This window comes from Gadus macrocephalus, chromosome 1, assembly GCF_031168955.1.
Source record: "Gadus macrocephalus chromosome 1, ASM3116895v1".
In the NCBI taxonomy this organism is placed as follows: domain Eukaryota; kingdom Metazoa; phylum Chordata; class Actinopteri; order Gadiformes; family Gadidae; genus Gadus; species Gadus macrocephalus.
In genome coordinates this window covers 24,847,778-24,867,724 of record NC_082382.1, presented here as the reverse complement: position 1 = coordinate 24,867,724, position 19,947 = coordinate 24,847,778, and the positions used below count along the sequence as shown (strand labels likewise).

The following is a 19,947-nucleotide window of genomic DNA, read 5'->3' as shown; positions in this document are numbered from 1 at the left end:
GCCGTCAGCCTACGGCTATCCCGGGATGGTTGGCTAGTGTTAGCCAGAGCTAGCCGTCAGTCTACGGCTAGGCTATACCGGGATGGTGTTAGCATAAGTCGCATATCCCTTTTAAAAAGTAAAGGCAGAAAAAACTTCCACAGCTTTGCGAAAAAGTTAACGCTGGCTAGAGCTGTTTTATCTTATTTCGAATAAGTAAATGCGGTAAATGGGAGATTTTAACCCCGTTGCAAAATACGATGTGCAGGCCGACATGGCGCGAGTTAACGCGTCTGCCTTTTCCCACCGTGGTCAGGCCAGCGGTCACGGAATTGCGCGGATCGATCACAAAACATCGATACTACAAACAATAGGTCTCGTTTTTTAAGATCGACTCTAGCGTCAATATGATCGATACGAGTTTTCCCCCTCCGCGTCGTGCCCGTAGATCTATTCTGTCCGTGTCCGGAAAAACGACTCATTGACGTCTGAGCGCATGCGCACTTTGTCATGCCACCAGAGAATGTCTTAAAAGTCAGCTCCCCTGAGGGCCGGTTGTCACTGTAAGACTTTATAATTTAACTATTCCTTAAGATGTTATTAAATAACTCTGGGTTTAATTATTATTTTTTTCAAGTGTACAAATATTCATTGCATACTTGTACATGCATTTGAAAATATATGTAAACAACTAAGAAAATTGCTCCATAACATAAATCCCTTTACTTGATCAAGTTAAGAAAACCAATATTAATTCATCAATCAAAGATCGAACTGAATAAAAGTAATATTATCAAACATAAGTTATTACATTAACTTTACTAGGCTTGAAAACTTGTTTGAGGACCGCGGTCCTATCAATTCTGTAGGGTATGTCACATCTCCATATTCTGAGCCACCCCCTCAAAAAATACTGGAACATATAATGCCGTTTCAGGGAATTTGGGGACCCCAAGCAAAACTTCCGAGCCGGGAATTTGGGGCCCCAAGCAATTGCTTGGTTTGCTTGCCTTCTCGCGACGGCCCCAGTTCCAGAACCATTTCACACAGGGCTTCTTGGTGGCGAATGCAATGATAGGTTATCAGAGGTGTGTGACAGAACTTTTTCTGATTAATTTGAACTCTTCAAGTTCAAGTTCTTCAAAGCAAGGTAAACTAAACTCTGTCCTTAAATCTAATCTGATATTCTAGTTATATCTGATTAAATTAGTTCGTTTATATTTCAATTTGGGATTGAAGTTATAACAAATGTTGTTATGCCGTTAATTGAAAGGAAGGCTTGACTATACGAAACAGGAAAAAGAGGACGAACTTTGCGACGGTTCCATCGCTCCTTTCCTGCAGTATCGCCTCACCAGTTTCATCTGCACCTTCTGTCTCTCGAGTTGAGCGCTACAGTTCCCAGAGCCCCGCCTCCTCTCACTCGAGTCACTCGCAGCGCTGTCTCTCTTCAAAATGTCATTTTAGTGCTATTAGCACTACAGGACTATTGTCCGCTGTATTTATACAGATATGTATTTTAAGGTGACAAGACATCGACGTTGTACGGGGATCGACGTCTGATATTTTAATTTAGTGTACAATTCTTAATTAACTTATGTCTACAGAACCATAGATACGATTCCCCTATTGGTAACGTCAAGTAGGGTACATTTAATCATGCAACTGGGGTATAACATCTTTATTTATTTACAACACAGAAATAATAACAAACTACAGAACAGTATGAATAGTTGATTGAACCAAACACAACTCTTTTCAAAACCCCCAAATGATCTTCTAACCCGTCCCCAGAACTCGTTATTTAATTGATGAAATGCTTTTCTTTCATCTCTCCCCAGATATTTCTGAAGGTCAAGAAGAGTCTGTGACTGCAGTTGGATGGTTGAAGCCCAAACAAACCTGACAACCATGTTTCTACCATTCATGTTAATATGTTCAGTGTTTATTACGTATAATGTTGGCGTTGCTGCTTCAATCGAATGTCTTGCCCCGAATGAATACCAGGCAGGGACGGAATGTTGCCCTGAATGTCCGCCTGGTAAGAGTCAAATATCTGAACTTTTATCACGCTGTCTGAAAGTCTACAACGTATAGAAAATATACTGTTTAATAATCTACAACAGATACCATATCTGCTGTCTAATATTCTACCACAGATACCATATCTACTTTCTAATAATCTCCAACCGATACGACATCTACTTTCTAATTCTCTACAACAGATACCACATCTACTTTCTAATAATCTACAACAGATACCGTCTACAAATCGGTCCACAAATCTACAACATGTCCAACATATACTGTCTATGTCTACAACATATTCAAAATGTTCTTTCCAACAGGATGGCATCTTGTAAAGGACTGCATAGACGGAAGCATTACAAAGTGCTCAACGTGCCCCGATGGTACTTTCCAAGCAGGCCATACTAAGGAGCAGCAATGCTCTGCCTGTACAAAGTGTGACGCAGGTACATCTGTTATTTAATGGAGATGCCCCCCATGCAACCCCCATATGTTGTGTTGATGAGGACGTTGTGTTGTTCATATTGATATCAGAGAAGTTGTGTTGTTCATGTTTATATCAGAAGTTGTGTTGTTCATGTTTATATCAGAAGTTGTGTTGTTCATGTTTAGATCAGAAGTTGTGTTGTTCATGTTTAGATCAGAAGTTGTGTTGTTCATGTTTAGATCAGAAGTTGTGTTGTTCATGTTTATATCAGAAGTTGTGGTGTTCATGTTTATATCAGAAGTTGTGTTGTTCATGTTTATATCAGAAGTTGTGTACTCTCAGGTTGACTCAGGTTCCTCTGTAACTGTTGTGATTGACAGGTCTCGGTCTGAAGGTGAAGAAGTCGTGTTCATCAACATCAGATGCTGTGTGTGAGCCCCTGGATGGATTCTTCTGTAGTTACTCTAACGGAGGTGGATTTAGGGCCGCTCAGAGACACCGTCTGAGCTGCAGTCCTGGACAATACATCGGTCAAAGAGGTTGGTGTTCTATATATATATACTGCACATCAACTTTATTTAACTGCCTTTTTTATTTAAACTTTAATTTATTCAGGACGTCTTCTTGATGTTTAGACACCAATTCAACAAGAGACCAGGGGCCGTATTCACAAAGCATTTTATCTTACCGCTAGGAGTGCTCCTAACTCGCGCTAAAACATTTTACGTAGGAGTTTTTTCTTAAAAGTTATTCACAAAGCCGCTGAGACCTACTCTTACTAAGGATAAATCACAAAGAGTGAACTAAGAGTGACGCGCCGTTGCTATGGATTACGTCAATTCTCGTGCACGAGTTTAGAAGCTGTTCGGTGATTGGTTGTTCAGACGAGCCCACTGAATCACCGAAAAACAAGGAAATAGCCCAGGCTAGAAATGAATTCCTATTAAGTAGTTATAGTGCAGTTAGCAGAATACACGCATGATGACAATTTTGTGCAGACCACGATAAGGACGTTGTAGCCTGCACGTTCAAGAGAGAGAGAAAGCAAACAATAAAAATACGTAAAAGAAAATAAATGTTACGAACTACCCAAGTGTTGACTGATTTGTGCCAAGGTGTTTACCTAAAATGTGTTTTCAAAGTGATCCCTAAATGCCTGTCCACTCGGTTCCACACGGCCAAATTCCTTGTAATGTTGATCGCCATCATCATCATCATCATCATCATCATCGTCGTCTGGCTGTGGAATGTTCCTCCGCTTGCAGAGGTTGTGTAGAATGGCACATACAGTGATTACTGTGCTTGCCCTCTCTGGGGTGAGGCGTATTTCGCCGTGGAGGACATGAAACCGACGTTTCATCTGCCCAATTCCTCTCTCCACAACATTTCGTGTATGTTTGTGTGCTCGTAAAGAGCCAATACGATGTGTTTTACGCATAGGACTAAGCGTAATCTGCGTAATCACTTACATTTAACTGTGCTCCCGGTTGTGGATTGAGGTAGGGACGGGTGTCTAGAGCCACGTCTTGCATGGATAGTCACTGTCACCCAGCAAGTGACACCCAACTGGTACATCTCAAAAAGCTGCCTCAGACCACTCACCATTAAAATGCGCGAATCATGGGTAGCTGAAGATCCAGGCCACTTTGCAACAACATCCAGTAGGCTATGTTAAAATTTGCATCAAAAACAACCTGCGTGTTGATGGAATGCACTTTCTTCCTATTGACGAACACGTCCTCGTCTTTTGATGGCGCAATTATTTTTATTTTTTATAAGTTATATATATTTTTTTATAACTTTATAACTTTATAACATTTTATTTCGGGACTAATCGGATTATTCCTGTTAGTCGGGGATGTTATTGCATCGCGCATTAACTCCACAATAAGTTGAATACCCTAACATTTCGTCTCGCAGGCATTTTAAGATTCTTTGTGAATAGGTCTTACTGAGTTAGGAGTCCTCTTGAGGACTTTTAAGCTCTCCTAGACTTAGGTGCTACTTTTAGTCCTAAAATACTTTGTGAATTGCTCTTAGTGAAAAAAGTTAGGAGTCCTAAATTTAAGAGTGACACGCCCATTATTTTTAGGAGTTACTCCTAAATTCGCCAGTTAGGACCTACTTTTAGCCCTAAGATCCTTTGTGAATACGGCCCCAGAACTTTAAAGTATAGCTTTAAACATCTCCTGATTCTATTCAGCCCAGCCTCTTAACATTTAATGTATTGGTGTCCAAGTTATTCCCTGATCAAATACAAATAACAGTCTGGCAATGAGTCGAATGATAGAAACACCTTTGAATTACAATTCTCTGTTTTCTTCTTCCCCGGAGCTTGCGCCAAACAATTTTGGTGAAGGTAGTTGCAATATTTGACTTAATGTTTTAAACAAATGTAATGTTTACACCACATTTGAGAATGATCGTGTTCTAATAAAACATCTTTATATTCCTACAGGAACAGCAGATAAAGACACAGAGTGCCTTCACTGTACTGATGGAACATTCTCAAATGGCACATCAACGTCTTGTCAGAACCACACAAAGTAAGTGAATATTATAGTTTATTTATCAGTACATTAGGGGTGGACGGTATACAAGTATTGTTTGAATATTTATTGAAAAAGTGTTCACTTGAGACGACCAGCGCTGTGAGCTGGCCTGTGCTCACACTAGGCAATCTCAACTGGGCCTGAGTACGGTGGCCTCTTGTACGTCATCACGTCGTAATGCGTCACCACCAAGCGTCCGCTGTTTAGTAGAACAACACAGAGAACACAGTTGACACTTTACTGACTTTGTGGCTTATTTCTGGGATGCAAACACATGTATGACAAAAAAAGAGAGAGCTACCCGAAGGCGGAAAAAATATGACGGCATGATATCCTATTATCATGAGAAGGCCTATGCTATATGATAAAAAATATATTAGTTACTCGGTTAAAGTGCCTTTTTAAACTAAGTTAATTTATTTTCACACACACACAAACACACACCTCTGCATTGGATATGCGATCACAGGTACAGGTACTGGCAGTGTAGGCCTGGCACTGTCCCTGATCATATCTGCTGCTTAGGGGGTTTCTGGAGGAGGGTTTCGGAGAAGCTGTGCAACACTTTGTGTAGTTTCTTGTTGTCACTTTCCTCCGATGAATGTCTGCCTTACAGTGTGCATACAGGGCATGTACACCCCTTTAATGCAGTGTGTGCATTTAGCACATCCTCTTTTCTCAATTTTTTTGAAAAAGTCAGACAGTGGAAAGTTATGCTTCACTGAATTCACCTCAGTCGTGGCTTCTAATTTTAGCCATGACCACTTCCTGCTGCACAATAAGTGCATCCTTCTCCGATATTTCCCACCACTATCCTCTGGCCGGGTCGGGCCGGGCCTTTGATCGAGCATTTTTATTTTTATTTTTATCATTGGTTTATTGGCCTAATCTGAGGAGAAATCTATGCCATAAACAGAAATATTATAGGCCTTTATTACACAGGTCTTCTCAATGCCGTGGAACACTCCGTTCACTTTGGTAGCTAGTCCGGTGACTCGTTAACCCCAGTGTCTTCTGTTGCTAAGCGACGTCACCGTCTTTGCGGACACTTTATTATTGCTGATCAACACTACGAATAATAATAATAATAATAATAATACATTTAATTTAGAGGCGCCTTTCAAGCCACCCAAGGTCACCTTACAGAGCATAAAGTCATCATAAATCTTTTAAAAACAAGACATCGTGAAAAAATGATGAATGAATGCTGGTAACGAATAAATTGTAAAAAGGCGCACCATGTAAAGTTATTTTTTTAGTTTTGGCAAGTAGCCGTGTAATAAGCGGGATCATGTATAGAACGTCGCCGGTCATTTTCGAAAATAAGCCCCTTCAGGGCGAAGCAAGACGCCTTCGCTGCGCGTCGGTGTCCTGTTCGCCCTGTCGGGGCTTATTTTCCCGATAATGACCGGCGTTCTATACATTATCCCTTACATATATATTTAGCTGAGTAGGCCTAGTAACAAATGTGTACAAAGTTACATATGTGTTAAAATAAATGTCGGGTTGAAATCGGGCTAGGGCTCATAATTACAGTTAATGTGTCAGGATAGAACGTGCAGAGGGTCGGGGTCGGGCTTGATTTTCTGAGCCCGATCTAATGGTGCGTTTTAATATCCATCCGTCTCGGAGCTCCGAGGACGTTGCCTAGCGACACGCACAAACACGCCCCTTTTCCTCGGAAGTCGATCTCGCCATCTCGTTTGAACTCAGCGGTGACCGAGCGAGGCTTCCGAGATAGAATTGAAGATGGATGCGCCCAGTGTGACATGTAGTGAACTGTTTTCATTGTGTTTGGACCGCTTTGGTGGTTTAAATCGCAATTTCAATCACTCGTATTGCTGTAATAACTTACATATGCAGAAGATACATTGAAACATGAAATGAAGTGAAAATTGTAGAAGTTCAAATGGCTGCGTTTTCGTACGGTGAAAACGCACCGTTTCATTTATATTATTTCGTAGTCCTAAAATAATATAAATGAAAATAGTAGAAGTAGTCGGCCAATGCTACCGCAACAATAGCTTTCCGGGTGGCGTCCATGTTTTTCTCCGACGACCTACACTCAAAACATAATAAAACGATTTTAGTGTGGGCGTGGCGTCCGATCCGAGATCCGAGTCGGCTCGCAGAGAATACTCGAACGCACCATGAGCTCTACCGTGCGCATGCGCATCCAATATTTCGACGTGACGACAAGGGCTGTGATTGGTCCATGGACATAATAAAGGATGGACCACGGACTGGAAAATGGCCGCCCATTCATTCCTATACAAACTGCTCAGTGGCGCAGGGTAACATACAGGAGCGATTTGCTTCCGCGTTATGGGGCCAAGAGACGTGGCCTAGTCCGTGACGTACCGGATGCAGAAATATAGAACTGATACCGTAATGCACCGGTTCTTTGTCTTTGGATCTTTTGAATAAATGGATCAATACATGATGAATCACAATGATCGCAAGCAGAGGACCGTGAGAGTTATTGATCAGCAGATGAACCAGTCCAAAAATCGGACACGTTAACGGAGCACTGAACTAGGCCCTCTCGGATGCCATTTGTTTCACTACGACTCCTTTCAGCTGCACACCCCTCTTCCCCAGCGAGATAACGGCTAATAAAATGCTTGAGGTGGCGTCATGGAAAGAAAAAACTTACATTTTTTTAGGACATGGCATGAAGGTAATTATGAGCCTTTGATTGATATCCAGACATTTTTTGCGGAGACACAATCCTGTTCCCCACTTGTATTGGAGTGGACGGCGATATCTACTTCTGGGCCACATGAAATGACGGACCCCCGTCCACAGCCAGCTTAAACAGCTGCAATACCAGGCTTGGCCTCTGAGCACTGGTGGATTGCGGAAGTATGCGCCTATCCTGGGGGCCTGGATTGGTCCCATAACAAAATCATTTCCGGAATCACTTTTCTTTACTTCGAAGGCACGGGGGGTCTCAGTCAGTCAGATTACGGAATATTGACACCTGTACGCGCGCACCGATCGACGCAAAAAAACCTCTTCGGATCTGCACGAACCACACAGGTCCCCAAAATGTATGATACAAAAGCGACTCGCGCCGTTTGCATGTCTGTTATTTGGAACAGCCCTCTCTCACTGAGCGTTTTTACAATGCCAAATAGGACGCTTTATGCACGCTTTTTTGCTGGCACGGTCCGCGCGTTTACACTCCCCGAGGTAAATTGCCTGTTTGAGCTAGAACCCCAATTTACCCGCCCGGACCCTGCACACATTGGTGGTTTATTGGGTTTCATTCTGTTGTAAATGCGACGGCTCCGCGGTTCCAGGGTTAGGGTTAGGGTACAGATGGCCTAGTGAGGGTTAGGGTTAGGGTACAGATGGCCTAGTGAGGGTTAGGGTTAGGGTACAGATGGCCTAGTGAGGGCGCACTCACACTAGGCCATCTGTACCGTGCCCAAGTCCGTTTCACACCTGTACCGTGCTAAAGTCTAGATTGTGTGGCTAGTGTGAGCACGCCAACCGTACTCAAGTCCACTTCAATTCCGTGGACTGAGCACACTTGGGAGAGGTGTGCTCAGGCCACGGAACAGATGCTAATGAGCCGACACGCGCACACGCATGGCTACGAAACCTGAGCTGGATGATGTATAGTCCATGCGACCTTCTACCCCATTACACAATAAACATGACGGCAAGCGGTTCACGGTGGTGCGTTAGGAAAGTTTAGTTTTTGATCAAAAATCCCCCGTTCGTCACGGCGCAGGCTTTCTTGGTTCACTGGAGAAGGCGGGGCTGAGCACAGTCTAGACCTCTTTAGAATATTTTGCACACTCCTGAATGTTTTTATTTTTTTATGAATGAAGACACCCGCATGCAAGAATAAGTTCACGTCTGAGTGTTGGCTACAAACACGACTAACTATTTACAAGTGCAAAAACGCCAACATATTCTTTACTTTGCTGACCACTTGTTTTTTATCCTGACAAAAGCCTCGTTCCTCAGCGTCTCTCTCGTAGATCGCACCATCTTTCAACGTCATTGTTTAATACGACTGCATCCCCTTCCCTCACATGATCAGCAGCTTGCGGATTTCACTTTCTCTCAAGTAAAAAGTCAACTGCTCATGATCATATCGCTGCGTTGTCTCTGTGGAGACAGAGAAGCAACACCACTACCCAAGTGTGATTGCGCCCTAGATGAGATGAATCATCTCTCAGAGAGCCATTGAGATTAGGGAGCATAGAGGGGGAATATTGAACGTCCAACTAAATTCATAATCGTTGATATCATCGAGTCAAGTGTCCACCTCGACTCTGCATAGCCACCCTCCCCCTTCTGGCCACCATTGTACATTGTATTGTGTTGTATTGTATTGTGTTGTATTGTATTATAGTACTTAACTGTGTAGCAACTGCAGTAGCTGCTATCATGGCTGTAACACGGGGAATGGGTTAGCCTAGCGATTGTTGTACTTGCACTTGGTTCTATGAACATCCTTACTGTACCGACAGCGATATATTGATGCACTTCTTCTTGTGACTAATGTACTTATTGTAAGTCGCTTTGGATAAAAGCGTCTGCTAAATGCCCTGAATGTAAATGTAAATATCATTGTGTGGGTCGCCATTCGTCTGAAACATCCAGACTATATTAAATGCATTTTAAACTAATCAATCAGAATATATGGTAGGCTATAATATAAAAGTGAAAGCCAAGACTAGTGTGAGTGTTGTTGCGTCATTGACTCAAGACAAGTGCGTCATCACTGACAGACACGCCTCCAAGCGAGAAGCCCGGTTGTAACGGACATGCAACCCAGCCGGACCGGGCCGAGCCAGTAGAGTATAGTGGAATAACGCCATCGCTCAAGAACCTAGCTGAAGGCCTACTGATGGCTCATGTGGACATTGGGGATCGATCCCAGTACCTTTGGACCAGGAGCCAAACACCCGGTCTAATATCCTGCCCCCCAGGATAGGATATACACTACACACCCTGAAACTAAACCTGTTGTCTGGTCCTTCTCATTTCAGATGTGAATCTGTGGGACTGAAACTGATGAGACCAGGAACTGATTCAACTGATTCAGAATGTGGAGAACATGGTCCACATAGAGGACTAGTGGCAGGAATAGTAATACCAGGAGTCGTAATGGCTTTGATAATCGGAGGCCTTATTCTGCACAAGAAAAAAAGAGGTAAGTGTTGCATTAATCTAAAATGTATCATGTAACTAACGTGTATCTGGGTTATGTTGAATGATAGACTGCTGTCCTGACATGTTACTGTATTGTTTATCTCTATATAGAAAAGGCTAATCAAAGACGTGATAAGGTAAGTGTTATTACTGGTTTGATACAGAACACAATAATATGTGTGAACCTAGCTGGCAGTGGTGGAGTTATTATATGATGATTTTATTGTGAACCCGATATTGATATTTTATTTACATTTTTTATTTTATAGAAAAGTGAAACACAGGAAGAGGAGAAGGAGATAACTGGTAAGTTCATATTCCACATGTTTCATTTAGTAAATTAGTAACAGATAACTTTAGTGATATCTATTTTTTTATTAATATCTATTCACTCTTCTGTGAAGAGGCTAAACCAGAGTCTAAACAGTATGCTATATAAAATACAAGGATTAAAAGTGTATTCAGTAGCTTGATCCTCTGGTGTTCTGTTTCGAGGTTGTGTGTTTCTGGTTGTGTTTCTGGTGGTGTGTCTAGTTGTGTTTCTGGCTGTGTCTGGTGGTGTGTGTCTGGTTGTGTTTTTGGCGGTGTCTGGTTGTGTGTCCGGTTGTGACCTGAGAGTACCCAGCTGCAGAGCTGCTCCACTGGGCTTCAGTCTTCAGTGAGTGTTGCTGCATGTGGAGGCTGGCTGTATGTCCTGACTCTCTGCTGCCTTCTCTCCCAGTGACTACACCACTAAGGTCCACTGACGGTCCTGAACCAACCAGGGACCAACAAGAATGTACCATAACTATCCCTGATGGAACTATGGATGATCATCATGGTGACCAGGGTCTGGGTCCAGCCCGACCCTCAAGCCCCACACATAATGGATCTGTGTCAGTCTCAGTCCATTGTGAGGACAATCCTATTGTTTCACCTTCTTCTGACAAACATACCATCACTGTAAATGGTCAGTCTGTCCACTTGAAGAGTGAAATTGGAGGCGCCTAGTCCATCTCCATAGTCTCTCCTAATGCCGCGTTTCCACTGCAGGGTGCAGTACGGGTCGGTTCGCCTCAGTCCGGTAGGGAGGGGCGGTGTAGCCCCGCTCAGTTCCGAGGTCGTGTTTCCACCGCCGACAGTACCCTTTAAGGTACGCCGGATGTCGATCGCCGCGGCAGCTACGTAAACATCGTAAACAATGTCTCCCTCCCCAAGAATGCAGAGGAACGTCTCCACCTCCTTGTTCGCCCAAGCAAGCGTTTGACGCGACATGTTCATTGTAAAGAATAATACCTCGAGGCTACTGTTTGTTTGTTTCTATCCCCACGTCGCCCGGACGTGACGATTCTGTCAACCAATCAACTTTTGGAGGTGGAAACGCAATCCGTTCCGCACCTTTGCAAACCGAACCGTACCGCACCCTGCAGTGGAAACACGCCATAACACTACGCCCCCTTCACCTCCCAGTCCACCCCCCTCAGTCTGGTGCCCCCCTTCACCTCCCAGTCCACCCCCCTCAGTCTGGTCCCCCCCCTCCACCTCCCAGTCCACCCCCCTCAGTCTGGTGCCCCCCTTCACCTCCCAGTCCACCCCCCTCAGTCTGGTGCCCCCCTTCACCTCCCAGTCCACCCCCCTCAGTCTGGTGCCCCCCTCCCAGTCCACCCCCCTCAGTCTGGGTCTGGCCTTTATGTTGAGATGGGGAGAACCTTCAGCCACAGATTAAGGCCTAACAAAAAAAAAGTTTGGTTCCTGTTGGTCGTCAGTTGAGGTCATGGGTAGGTAGGGAATTTATTTTATTTTTTTATTTTATTTTTTCCAGCGGCAGCGAATGATGGGTGATGATGGGTTTTTTCATTTAAAAACGAGAGAATGCGCTCATCCTTGTACAGAATGAAGAGGGGCTGTACTAAAACGTTTTTTTTTTTTTAAAGCTCATAAAATAATTTGGGTCGCACATAAATTGACGGGGTCTGTCGGAAACCGGAACCAAACAAAAAAAAATGTTTAGGCCTAATTTGCCCCAGGGGCAAAGACTGAGTGCTCCTTTGTGCCGTCAGCCATTAGGCTGTACAACAGCGATTGATGTATGTATCTTTCAAAGCACTTCTTAGATTTTGTACATTGCATTTACATCCTTTACTGTACTGTGACGAACTGGCACTAGGCCACTTTATAATTTATACTGTTTGCCCTATTTGTTTTGTTTTTCCTAACTTCAGCGTCTATTTTGTTTTACTTAGCACTACTTAGTATTTTTATTGTGACTGAATCACCCCTCCAGGCCTCCAGGTGATTCATCCAGTTTTATCTATCAGCCTGGGTCTCCCCTCCCAGTCAGTTTACAGGTCTGCTGCTGGATTTTACTTTTTTTTAACCTATTTTCTTTTGTTTTATTTTATTATATGACTGTTTCTACGTGAAGCACTTTGAGTCGGCCTCATGTAGTTGCCTTGCCTCATGTACGGTTTGTTCAAGGACCTATTACGCCCCTGGCGGGAAGAGACTGTACCGTTGTCTTCAGAGTAATAACATGATGTGTGAATAGGACCAAAGTTGGGTGTAGAAGCCACGTGTGGACAGTGTTAGATAATAACTGCCTTTGAGCTCATGGGAGAAATCAGTGAGACTATGAAAACGGTTTGCCAATGCTGGAAAAACCTTGATAAACGGCTGATGTCCACCAACTCGGCTTCGTATTACATTTTTAATGTTCTAAATAACAAGCTTTGGCGGTTTCCTGATCTCTTTCAGTGTCTGTGTTGTACCACATACATTAATATTTGTACAGGAACAGCAAATAAGGACATTTTAAGGCACTGAATGAACAGTCTCGTATGCTATATAAATGTGTATTTATTTGTATATTTATTTTTATTATTGAAGACTTTCAAAAAAAATAAAGATGTATATTTATTCAAACGATCACTGCCGAACCTTGTCTACAAAACCTATTGCTACTGTCCTACAACTGAAGATGTGTTAAACACCATATTCTTACAGCCTCTTTCATTACTGAGATATCGGGCCTCCAATGTGACCACACACTAAGAACATAGCTCAGAGCCCGAGCAAGGAGACTCAGGGAGTGACTTGAGTCTGGACTTGGTACGACCTGAAGCCACCCAGCTTCAGCACCGTCAAAAAAAAAAAAAAGTATAAAACATACCAGAAATATCAATGTACATATTAAGAACCAATTCAATATGAATGGCGTCAGCTATTTAAACGTCCTAGGAAGTCCCCACCATCACATAGATCTGCTCTATATAAACGTCCAGCGCAAGCCAAATATTTGCAAGTGTTGGGGTCCCTACCTGCTCTGCTGTGTTACGTGGCCTGATGTATGGATTTATGTGTAGGGCATCTGAGTCCGAAAATAACTTAATTGCAGTTTTGGCCAACCCTCTATGCAGTTCGGTTAGATTTTCTTCCAGACTGTGGAACCATTGGCGATCATGTCTGTATGCTCGGCACTGAATATTGTGAATTTGTGTATTTTTTTTTTTACTCTGTTTGGTTATTTGTTTATTTTGTTTGTGTTGAAATGGATCCTCCTGGGTCTGAAATAAAGAATTATTATTACATAGATCTGTTCTATTTAGTAGTCCATCACATAGATCTGCTCTATTTAAACGTCCATCACATAGATCTACTCTATTTAAACGTCCATCACATAGATCTACTCTATTTAAACGTCCATCACATAGATCTGCTCTATTTAAACGTCCATCACATAGATCTGCTCTATTTAGACGTCCATCACATAGATCTGCTCTATTTAAACGTCCATCATAGATCTGCTCTATTTAAACGTCCATCACATAGATCTGCTCTATTTAGACGTCCTAGGACGTGGGGGGACTCCCATTCATTCTGCACTTGCCTGCGAGCGCCCTCGCATGGATAGTATGTGTTACGGCAACCAGTCCAGAAAGAGGAAGTTACCACAGTTCTCTGGGTCAAAGTCAAACCGGATAAGTGATTCTGGAAATTATTTTGTTAGAGGACCCATCACAGCCCTTGCCGTCTCCGATGAGTCGACGGATAGTTTAAAAAATATTGGATGCGCACGTAAGCTACCGAGAGGGTCTCCGACAGGCTTTCCGTGTCTACGTACAGCACTTTACGGAGGACTATAAATCGGCCTTTACAAAATATTGAATGCGCACGTAGAGCTAACGCCTCGTTTCCACATACGTACATTCTCGTATGCGATCCAACCGTCTCCGACCGAAAGTCCATTCATTCCTATGTGATTCTCCGTAATGTCCGTTTTTCCTCCAAGACTCCTCCCCTCCGTAAAATTTCTGTCCGGTATGTCCGTTATACGTTCAAAAAATTTAACTTTCGCCGTCGTTTTACGGAGATACCGTATGAAAGTTTTTATGTTTTTCACAAAACTTTTAAGTACCTGGCAGGCCAAACTCCTCACCGATCTCTTTCCAAGCCTGGTTGGTTTTGTTTTTATCTCTGTATATGTCGATCCTCATGTTCCAAAGTACCGGTCTCCTAAAAACGGCCATTATCATACGCTCCCACATCTTTTGTCTCATCTAATTTTCGTCCTCTTATCCGGGGTCGGGTCGCGGGGGGAGCAGCTCAAGCAGGGGGCCCCAGACCTCCCTTTCCCGGGCCACATTGACCAACTCTGACGGGGGGATCCCGAGGCGTTCCCAGGCCAGTGTTGAGATATAATCTCTCCACCTAGTCCTGGGTCTTCCCCGAGGTCTCCTCCCCACTGGACGTGCCTGAAAGCACTACAGCACTTTACGGAGGAATATAAACCAGCCAGTGTTTTTGGGAGACCTTCGCCTTCGGTCTCGATTTGCTGCCGCATCAGGTAGATCAAAAACCGCGTTTGGTCCTCGCCAAAGCCGCCCTCATTTGATATAATAGCCATCAGTGTGGCATCCACCATAAAACCAAAGTAAAATGACAACGCCCCCCCCCCGAGGCCAGTGTTTGGGCAGCCAATCGCAAAGGGGTAGTCTGTCCGACGTCATGCACATGGGCGGAACCATAGATATAATATAACTATATATATGGTAGTTCCCCTGGCTGGAACACCGCCTGGATCCTGTCACAATACGCGGATCGCCGTCGAGAAACCATCGAGGTAGGTACAGCTAGGTTTACTTCCCAATGCTTTACCCAATGTGTAAAGCAATGTGTTTTTAAAGCAAGTTAGTACTTTTCTTTTCTAACTGTTGTATTTATTTATTTTTAATCTCTCCCCAGATATTTCGGAATTTGAAGAGACCGGGTCAAACTGCACAGCATGGGGATCCTCATTTTAACAATATGTTTCGGATTATCAGTAGCAACATTAGTTGGCCAGTCTGCTATGGTATCAGCAACTTGTCCCCCGGATGAATATAGACGGGGATTAGAATGTTGCCCTTCATGCCGTCCTGGTAGGAACCACATTCATGAACTGTTGTTAAATTTATGAATTAAATATTTGATTGAAGTGAACAAATGAACAAATGAATTAGGATGAATCAAAACTAAATTACATATTCCACCTTTTCTTTTCAACAGGAATGCATGTTGAAAAGGACTGCTCAGAGTTACATGAAAGGATTACAAAGTGTTCAATGTGCCCCAATAGTACTTTCAAAGCCGGCCGTAATGAATTGAAGCAATGCTCTAGCTGTACAAAGTGTGATGCAGGTACATCTGTAATTTAATGGAAATGCCCCCCATGCAACCCCCATATGTTGTGTTGATGAGGACGCTGTGTTGTTTTTGTTTATGTCAGATGTTCTGTCGTTCATGTTTATATCAGAAGTTGTGTTGTTCATGTTTATATCAGAAGTTGTGTTGTTCATGTTTATATCAGAAGTTGTGGTGTTCATGTTTATATCAGAAGTTGTGTACTCTCAGGTTCGTCTGTAACTGTTGTGATTGACAGGTCTCGGCCTGAAGGTGAAGAAGTCGTGTTCATCAACATCAGATGCTGTGTGTGAGGTCCTGGATGGATTCTTCTGTAGTGACTCTAACAGAGGTGGATGTAGGGCCGCTCAGAGACACACGGTTTGCAGTCCTGGTCATTACATCGGTCAAAGAGGTTGGTGTTCTATACTGCACATCAACTTTATTTAACTGCATTTTTTATTTAAACTTTAATTTATTCAGGACGTCTTCTTGATGTTTAGACACCAATTCAACAAGAGACCTGAACTTTAAAGTATAGCTTTAAACATCTCCTGATTCTATTCATTCATTTAATGTATTGGTGTCCAAGTTATTCCATGATCAAATACAACAGTCTGGCAATGAGTCTGGATAGAAAGGATAGAAACACCTTTGAAATACAATTCTCTGTTTTCTTCTTCCCCGGAGCTCACGCCAAACAATTTTGGTGAAGGTAGTTGCAATATTTGACTTAATGTTTTAAACAAATGTAATGTTCACACCACATTTGAGAATGATCGTGTTCTAATAAAACATCTTTATATTCATACAGGAACAGCAGATAAAGACACAAAGTGCCTTCACTGTACTGATGGAACATTCTCAAATGGCACATCGTCTTGTCAGAACCACACAAAGTAAGTGAATATTATAGTTTATTTATCAATACATTAGGGGTGGACGTTATACAAGTATTGTTTGAATATTTATTGAAAAAGTGTGAAGGCATGTTCACTTGAGACGACCAGCGCTGTGAGCTGGCCTGTGCTCACACTAGGCAATCTCAACTGGGCCGGACTACGGTGGCCTCTTGTACGTCATCACGTCGTAATACGTCACCACCAAGCGTCCGCTGTTTAGTAGAACAACACAGAGAACACAGTTGACACTTTACTGACTTTGTGGCTTATTTCTGGGATGCAAACACATGTATGACAAAAAAAGAGAGAGCTACCCGAAGGCGGAAAAAATATGACGGCATGATATCCTATTATCATGAGAAGGCCTATGCTATATGATAAAAAATATATTAGTTACTCGGTTAAAGTGCCTTTTTAAACTAAGTTAATTTATTTTCACACACACACAAACACACACCTCTGCATTGGATATGCGATCACAGGTACAGGTACTGGCAGTATAGGCCTGGCACTGTCCCTGATCATATCTGCTGCTTAGGGGTTATCTGGAAGAGGGTTTCGGAGAAGCTGTGCAACACTTTGTGTAGTTTGTTGTTGTCACTGTCCTCCGATGAATGTCTGCCTTACAGTGTGCATACAGGGCATGTACACACTAGGGATCGACCGATATATCGGCCGATATTATCGGCCGATATTCGCGTTTTTTACGTGTATCGGTATCGGCCGATACGCGGCTGATTTTCGCCTATTTTTTTATATTTTTTTTATTCTTGTTCTACCTCACCTGTTTTTACTATTTGTTAAATATTGTTCATCTACTTGTTCTTACTTGTTCTACTTCACCTGTTTTTACTATTTGTTAAATATTGTTCATCTACTTGTTCTTACTTGTTCTACTTCACCTGTTTTTACTATTTGTTAAATATTGTTCATCTACTTGTTCTCACTTGTTCTACTTCACCTGTTTTTACTATTTGTTAAATATTGTTTTTTATATTGAAGTTCAATAAATGTTTCTTAAAAAAAATAAAAAAACTCAAGAAAGTCGGTATCGGTGTATCGGCGTATCGGCTGATGAAAAAATATCGGTATCGGTCGATCCCTAGTACACACCTGCTGGCATAATTCATTTCTTTAATGCAGTGTGTGCATTTAGCACATCCTCTTTTCTCAATTTCTTTGAAAAAGTCAGACAGTGGAAAGTTATGCTTCACTGTATTCACCTCAGTCATGGCTTCTAATTTTAGCCATGACCACTTCCAACTGCACAAGCACCCTGCGTCCTGCTGCACAATAAGTGCATCCTTCTCCGATATTTCCCACCACTATCCTCGGGTCGGGCCTTTGATCAAGCATTTTTATTTTTATTTTTATCATTGGTTTATTGGCCTAATCTGAGGAGAAATCTATGCCATAAACAGAAATATTATAGGCCTTTATTACACAGGTCTTCTCAATGCCGTGGAACACTCCGTTCACTTTGGTAGCTAGTCCGGTGACTCGTTAACCCCAGTGTCTTCTGTTGCTAAGCGACGTCACCGTCTTTGCGGACACTTTATTATTGCTGATCAACACTACGAATAATAATAATAATAATAATACATTTAATTTAGAGGCGCCTTTCAAGCCACCCAAGGTCACCTTACAGAGCATAAAGTCATCATAAATCTTTTAAAAACAAGACATCGTGAAAAAATGATGAATGAATGCTGGTAACGAATAAATTGTAAAAAGGCGCACCATGTAAAGTTATTTTTTTAGTTTTGGCAGGTAGCCGTGTAATAAGCGGGATCATGTATAAAACGTCGCCGGTCATTTTCGAAAATAAGCCCCTTCAGGGCGAAGCAAGACGCCTTCGCTGCGCGTCGGTGTCCTGCTCGCCCTGTCGGGGCTTATTTTCCCGATAATGACCGGCGTTCTATACATTATCCCTTACATATATATTTAGCTGAGTAGGCCTAGTAACAAATGTGTACAAAGTTACATATGTGTTAAAATAAATGTCGGGTTGAAATCGGGCTAGGGCTCCTAATTACAGTTAATGTGTCGGGACAGAACGTGCAGAGGGTCGGGGTCGGGCTTGATTTTCTGAGCCCGATCTAAGCTCTACCGTGCGCATGCGCATCCAATATTTCGACGCGACGGCAAGGGCTGTGATTGGTCCATGGACATAATAAAGGATGGACCACGGACTGGAAAATGGCCGCCCATTCATTCCTATACAAACTGCTCAGTGGCGCAGGGTAACATACAGGAGCGATTTGCTTCCGCGTTATGGGGCCAAGACACGTGGCCTAGTCCGTGACGTACCGGATGCAGAAATATAGAACTGATACCGTAATGCACCGCTTCTTTGTCTTTGGATCTTTTGAATAAATGGATCAATACATGATGAATCACAATGATCGCAAGCAGAGGACCGTGAGAGTTATTGATCAGCAGATGAACCAGTCCAAAAATCGGACACGTTAACGGAGCACTGAACTAGGCCCTCTCGGATGCCATTTGTTTCACGAGGACTCCTTTCAGCTGCACACCCCTCTTCCCCAGTGAGATAACGGCTAATAAAATGCTTGAGGTGGCGTTATGGAAAGAAAAAACTTACATTTTTTTTAGGACATGGCATGAAGGTAATTATGAGCCTTTGATTGATATCCAGACATTTTTTGCGGAGACACAATCCTGTTCCCCACTTGTATTGGAGTGGACGGCGATATCTACTTCTGGGCCACATGAAATGACGGACCCCCGTCCACAGCCCTGGTGGATTGCGGAAGTATGCGCCTATCCTGGGGGCCTGGATTGGTCCCATAACAAAATCATTTCCGGAATCCCTTTTCTTTACTTCGAAGGCACGGGGGGTCTCAGTCAGTCAGATTACGGAATATTGACACCTGTACGCGCGCACCGATCGACGCAAAAAAAACTCTTCGGATCTGCACGAACCACACAGGTCCCCAAAATGTATGATACAAAAGCGACTCGCGCCAAAAAGCGCGCCGTTTGCATGTCTGTTATTTGGAACAGCCCTCTCTCACTGAGCGTTTTTACAATGCCAAATAGGACGCTTTATGCACGCCTTTTTGGTGGCACGGTCCGCGCGTTTACACTCCCCGAGGTAAATTGCCTGTTTGAGCTAGAACAGTGGCGAAACTACCGGGGTGACAGCTGCCACCCCCCAAAAAATGCTTGCCACCCCACTTGCCACCCAGGTTGTTAGAAGTGTCTCCAATATACATTTATTGAA

The 19,947-nt window shown here is 43.0% G+C and overlaps 1 protein-coding gene and 1 long non-coding RNA gene across 2 annotated transcripts in view; both read left to right on the top strand.

Annotated features, from left to right (window-relative positions):
• The first annotated feature begins 2,459 nt into the window (after nt 1-2,459).
• LOC132463739 (uncharacterized) lies at nt 2,460-2,898 on the top strand. The gene is made up of 2 exons (XR_009527136.1): nt 2,460-2,550; nt 2,709-2,898. It is a non-coding gene; the product is annotated as an uncharacterized LOC132463739 (long non-coding RNA).
• A 60-nt stretch (nt 2,899-2,958) lies between these two features.
• LOC132464133 (uncharacterized) overlaps nt 2,959-19,947 on the top strand; it is a gene marked incomplete at its 5' end in the record, with an annotated part of 31,985 nt that continues 14,996 nt past the window's right edge. The window contains 4 exons of the mRNA XM_060060337.1: nt 2,959-2,973; nt 4,769-4,793; nt 4,893-4,980; nt 9,999-10,162. Of these exons, the coding sequence (XP_059916320.1) occupies nt 2,959-2,973; nt 4,769-4,793; nt 4,893-4,980; nt 9,999-10,162 (292 nt within the window). The remainder of the gene's footprint in view (nt 2,974-4,768; nt 4,794-4,892; nt 4,981-9,998; nt 10,163-19,947) is intronic.